The sequence below is a fragment of the Primulina tabacum genome, chromosome 1, assembly GCF_025594145.1.
Source record: "Primulina tabacum isolate GXHZ01 chromosome 1, ASM2559414v2, whole genome shotgun sequence".
NCBI lineage: Eukaryota > Viridiplantae > Streptophyta > Magnoliopsida > Lamiales > Gesneriaceae > Primulina > Primulina tabacum.
Window position 1 is genome coordinate 13,982,337 of NC_134550.1, and position 6,330 is coordinate 13,988,666.

General features: G+C 32.6%; 1 protein-coding gene across 1 annotated transcript; it reads right to left on the reverse strand.

Annotated features, from left to right (window-relative positions):
• Positions 1-4,949: 4,949 nt before the first annotated feature.
• Positions 4,950-5,561, reverse strand: LOC142518185 (auxin-responsive protein SAUR23-like). The gene has a single exon (XM_075620908.1). It carries the CDS (start codon positions 5,370-5,372, stop codon positions 5,079-5,081), a length of 294 nt encoding a protein of 97 aa, XP_075477023.1. The 5' UTR covers positions 5,373-5,561; the 3' UTR covers positions 4,950-5,078.
• Between the last annotated feature and the right edge of the window lie 769 nt (positions 5,562-6,330).

Consider the following 6,330-nt stretch of genomic DNA (forward strand, 5'->3'; position numbering starts at 1 on the left):
AGGAGTGGCTCGATGGGTAGAAGCCTAGCATCAAAAACGTGAGATTGAGGCTCATGACAGCAAGTAGGCGAGAGGTTGCTGTCCATGTTCAGTGGGTTGCTGATCACGTCCAGGGGCTTGGGTTGGTCTGGGTATGGTCTGGGCGTGGTCCAGGGTCAGTTGGGGTCAGGGTGGCTCGATGGTTAAGGGTTGGGAGGAGTCCTAGCCTAGATAGGAGTTCAATGGTTCAAGGACACTACACTCACACACTTGCAGAAACATGGGTCGACTTCCAGCAAGAATTTGAGCGGGTTAGGTTCATGTTTTGGGGCTGGGCTTGCACAGTAGGTTCCCTAGATGAGTTGGCTAGGTGTTGGCTTGAGGCGGCTCGGGCGTGGCTCGAGTAAATTAGGAGATGGATCGGTGTGGGCGATAAGGTGTCAAAAACAAAAATAATAAAACTAAAATTAAATCCAAGGGTCCACGGGGGTGGCTCATGACTTGGAAGGGTAGAATAAATATTAAAAAGACCATGTTTAAAATTTGGGATCAAAATAACGAGTTTTGGATTTATTCGTGATTTAATCGCCGCACGAAACGCTAATTAACGAGATAATTGAAAAGCCTAGTTTTATACTTTATAAAATTATGAAAAATTAGGTCTAAGCTTAAATAACTATTATAAGTCTAAGTTTTTAATTTGGGAATTTTCTATTAAGATTTGGTTTAATTCGGGATTAAAACGCATTAATACGTCACATTTAAATATTAAATTAAAAGTCATCGATTTAAGCCAAATAAAAATATAGAAAAATTTATGTAGGCTTAAATAATTATTTGGGACATTTTATAGTCAATGAAATTAAGAAAATGTCAAAAACGGGAAATTTTATGTCCAGGGGTAAAACGGTCATTTTACACCTAGAAATTAGTAAACGTCATGGCAGTGCCCTATTTGCTGTTGAATATGCTAGTATGATTATTTCACATGCTTATGAATTTTTATACGTTGATATATGATTTTAAAAATGTTCATGGATGTTTATGATTTTTAATATGTTAAGTTATGATTTTTAAATGTCTATGATTTTTTTTATGATTTAAATTGAACATTTAAAAGATATGTTGCATGCTTGGTTTCAAAATAAAAATGATATTATGCATGTTTTTATTAAGTGATGATAACCTGTTGAAGGATGTGAAGGGATTGTGACTACTGAATATGTTGGAAATATCGTGAGGGTTATGGTCCCAGTGGGAGCCCGACGATCGTGTTTCCTTGGATACGGATACGAATACGAATACATGATACGAATACGAATATGTTAATACGTAGGTCAAGGCCCAGTTGACCCGTGAGAGTGTTGCTGGTGTCCCCGCCGCCCAGTACTGTGGTTTTCTTTAGATGGATTCATCGCCCAATACGTTTAAGAATACGAGTCACAATCACGATCTGAATTCAACATACACGAACATGAATTTGAATATGTTAATATGAATATGAATATGAGGACATGAATATGTTGATATGAATATGGATATGAATATGAATATGCTTACGTTTATATGAAAATGTTTATGCATAATATTTTGAAAATGTTTTTATTTAAAAATTTTATGCATCATGAAAATGTTTACGAAAAATGTTTGAAGTTTATGCATCTTCATGAAAACGATATTTTAAGTACAAGTATTTTTCACTGTTATATGTTAACTGTATTATGTATTACTCGTTATCAAGAATATGACGTGTTGAGTTTTTAGACTCACTAGGTGTGATTGATGCAGGTGATATTGATTATGAATATGATAATGGAGGTTTTGATGGATGACTTTGCTGGACTGAAGGTGCACATAACCCGAGGACCGACGCTAGTTTTCCGCACTAGTTATTATTTCTGATTTTAAGTAATGTTAAAAATATTTTTACGTCTTTTATTTATGTTATGAGAGATTTTTGAGAGGTTATAGTATGGGCTATACTTTTCAAATAAAGTTTTTAGATTGGTAAAATGTTTGACGATTTTATGCTTTAAAATATTTTCCTTTGGATTTTTAAATGGCAGTTGGATGTTTATTTTTAAAATGATGTCAAAAATATTTTATGGTTCGGCCGATGCTAAGTGAGGTTTAAAAAAAAAATTTCTAGTACTTTTAAAGCAATAAAAAGGGCAGGACGTTTCAGTATAGTTGCGACACATATATGAGCCAGTGCATTGTAGTCGAGGATTCACCGCTCACCTGCGGGTGTGGATATCTTATGTGATCTGATGAAATTATAGTGCGTGGAATCTCTGGCCAGAGTATCAGATATACGTTAGAGAAGGAGTTCTCCAACCGTACATGCGATGCCACTATTTATAGTTATCACATAGTTATCGAATTAAAATATGCAACCCTCGGTGAACCAATGGTTGCAGATTCGATCGGGATATATGAGATGAAGGGACCGTGCTGTACGCTAATCATAGTCGACTGGTTCTTGCAGGCACTATCAGTGATACCTAGGGGATCATGGGGCGATGCTACTAGACGCTCTTACCATAATCCGATGGGTGCAATCAGAAATGAGTTCTGACATTCTTGATCAAGGTGTTGATGAAAAGAATGGGGCTAACAAGGGTAAGCCCGAATAAGAATAAATATTATTCTGAATCACAAAGAGTTGAGAAAATAAATTCAAGGAGTAGAATTTATGATATAGTAAATTCAAGAAGTTGAATTTATGAAATTTGGAGATAATAAATTCAAGGAGTTGAATTTATAAAATTTGTGGATTTAATTTATTAAACTCAAAAGTTGAGTTTATTAAATATTAAATTTTGGAGGTGATAAATTCAAGGAGTTGAATTTATAATTTAAATATTAAATTCAAATTTTGAATTTATAAGCTATCTAAATTAAATGTAATGGGTATATATATAATGAGCTTGTAGGAGTATAAGACCAACATACATATTATTAAGGTTTTTAATTGGACTTTAAAAGATTAATTAATTATTTAAATTAGTTGGACTAGAATAATTAATTGATTAAGCCCTTTTAGTACTTAATTTAATTAATGGACTCTAAGCTTATATATGTGTATTAGGCTTAGGGTGAAAAAGAATTCATTAATAATTTAAAAAATTCTAGCCTCCACCACCACATTATTCGAAAATCCTCCTTCTTCTCTCTACAAAATTTCGGCCACTTCATTCATATGTTACGTCATAATCTGTATTGACGATGCAAGCAGTCATCAAGCCACATGAGGATTTTGGGTACATGGGAACCATTGCGGCAGAGATCGGAGAGTTGAGCAAGGGTCCAATTGTATCACATCTATATTATATCATATGATCGGCTAACGCGGTGGCACATGTTATGGTAAAATTTTCAATTTCTTTTTCTACACTTCTATTTTGGGCGTCTGTTGATTTTCCATTATGACTTGACAGACTTTTGTATATGATAACTTTTGATTATTGAAAAAAGAATGTTCCTCGTAAAAAAATGTGTTGATTTGGACACTTCTCTATCTAAAATATTGACGGTCCGATTATTAATATTAATTATAAAAGGACCATTTCAAGGACTCTGGCTATCTCTACTTGGCCCTTTTTGTTATGTAGTAATTTCAAACTTAAATCTATAATTATATACTCTCATCATCAATACATTATAATTATCGAAGCATATATGTCCCTATCACTTCTTAAAAATCTTTGGTACGTGGTTTCCAAAAAATATGACTTTTGATTTAATAATGTGATCGAATGACTCGACTCCACACTTATAAAAAGTAGTCGATTTCTTCAAGCCCAAAATCCAAATATGGTAGGTTATGTGCTCGTCGAATTTTATATAATTCCAATCTTGAGCCTATTCGTAAAGAGATCAACTTTGAAAAAGGCACTTTTAAAAAAAATCCTATTTACTTTCATAATTAATTCGGGTTTTGTTTATTTATCTAGTCGAAATTTATTTTTAGTAAGCTGATTTTTTCCTTTCGTATATTTAGTAATTTTTGTCGGAGTACTTACGTGTCTCTCGATATTGCTGATGTGATGAAAGTTAGCGCTACACAGGGGTGGAGGTACAGCCTCCTTTAGCCCGGGTGGTCCAAATTTTTTTAAAAAACTTTGTATGTAATTTTTTGTATAATTTTGAATAAATTTGATATTAGTTCGGGTAGATCAATTTAAAATATTAAAGAATGTTAGAGTTTAAAATTCTAACTCGAGTAACGTTAGATTCGTGGCTTTGCCACTGACGTTACATCAACACTCCAATGAAAACGGCTCAATATCATTCTCAAGCAAAAAAAAAAAAAAAATTGCTCCATTTCCAAGCATTTTGATATGTGAAAAATGCTTTTTTTTCAGATCTTATTATGTCATACTGACATAACACCGAAAGATTGTTGATCGTTGCACGGAATATTGTTGAATTTGCGCTTGGATATTGCTTATATGTCTAGTCTTATTTCAACACTGGTAATGTAAAAAAAAAAAGAAGAAGCAATATTACTATATTAACATCCATTTTTGATGAATTCACGGATAAAATTAAATCTAAAACCCTTATCCAATGAAATTGTGGATTGCCCTTTTCAATCATTGTATAATTTTCTTGTTTACTCTTTTCTAGGAAAAAAAAAAGAATTATAAATTGCTAGTGTAAAAATAAATATCTTTCACAAAAAATATGTTTTTTTATTAGTTAAACTCGATTCATATTTATAATGAAAAGTAATACTTTTGACATAAATTTTTTTATGAGTTGTGTTTGAATCGGAGATTCGTCTTAGAAAATTAACACGTGAGACAATATATATATATATATATATATATATATATATTTATAACTATATGATATTTTTGGGATTCTTGGCCCTCCAATTGCGAAAAATCTCTGTAATTCTACGCGCGTAAGGACAATGCTTAAAAGATCGCCTACATATAACAATATGATAATTTTTAAAATTTTCATATAATATAAATAGCTAAATATTTCCAGATCACGGATTCGTATGATATTAGCACAAGAATTCCTCGTACAATACTCTAATATATATAGCTAACGAATCAGTCAAAAAAAAGTTGAGGTTTCTTGAATCACGACAGGTGCATCCTCGATGTGAGTTCGACAAACGCATTCACGCTGCAGGGGATCGTCAAGTCACCCGCCGGATGATTAAACCCGAATTCTTCTTCCGCTCGACGCAACAAGTCTTGGAACCAAGGGTGATTTAGGTATGATATGGGCACCACGAATCTCTTCCTCTGATACTCTCCTACATAGACCGCAAGATGGCCCTTCGGCACATCCGACTGGTTTCTATTCAGAAGGGATTGAAGCTTGTGAAATTGCTTGGCGTTCGCAATCAAAGAAGGGAACCGAATCGCCATGTATGGCTCGTGCGAAGGTGTTCGAATGAAAATTAAGTGTGCGTAATGTTTTGATCTTAATGGATGTGTATTTTGTACGGATGAGTGTATATATATATATATATATATATATATATATATTGGAATCGTATCAATTCGGGGACGGAGTGGATGATACCTTAAGAAGGGGTCTACCAGAAGAAGAAGCACATGGCCTTTGTCATGAAATATATGATATTAAAAAAATTTCTCGTATCTGTACGCATCAGCACATGTACCAGAAGCCCACTTGAACGTAATTATTAAAGTTCTCATTAAACATTAATAATGCGAAGCAAAGATATATATATATATAAATAAAAGATGCACATGCGTTGCATGTGTTATTATTATTTTTAATTTGATCAAATAATACTAAACAATTCACAAGAAATTATTTTTAATTTAAAAGAGTTGTTCAAATTAAAAAGAAAATTTTGTTTAGATTTTTTATATGTAAAATATAGAGTGATTTGATGAAGTTTTTCGTAGGATAAAAAGGACAATTATGGAATTAAATATTTTGGTGTCTTCTAAGATAGTTATTCTAAAAAACTCACATTTACTAATATAGTATATAATAATGTTTATATATATATATATATATATATATATATATATATATATATATATATATATATATATATATTATAAAAGATATGCGACTCAATTTTTCCGATTTAGGGCGGTCCGTTCTAAGATATAAAATTTTATCATTCATGGACGTTGAATTGATCCATTTGTAAGTAAAACTGATGATTTTCACCTAAGTACTAATCTAAAGTTTTTATGAAAGGATGATCGGAACATGAGGAAACGAAGGAATTTTTCCAGGAAGCATGTTCTCGGATCCTTCGATTTTTGGGTCTAAAGTCTTGAGCAAATAGGTACGTGGGAGGGCGTACGAAGATAGGCAAAACATGTAGGTTTGATGACCAGT

Coding starts and splice junctions, on each gene's coding strand:
- LOC142518185 (XM_075620908.1), bottom strand. CDS start 5,372: ATGGCGATTCGGTTCCCTTCTTTGATTGCGAACGCCAAGCAATTTCAC.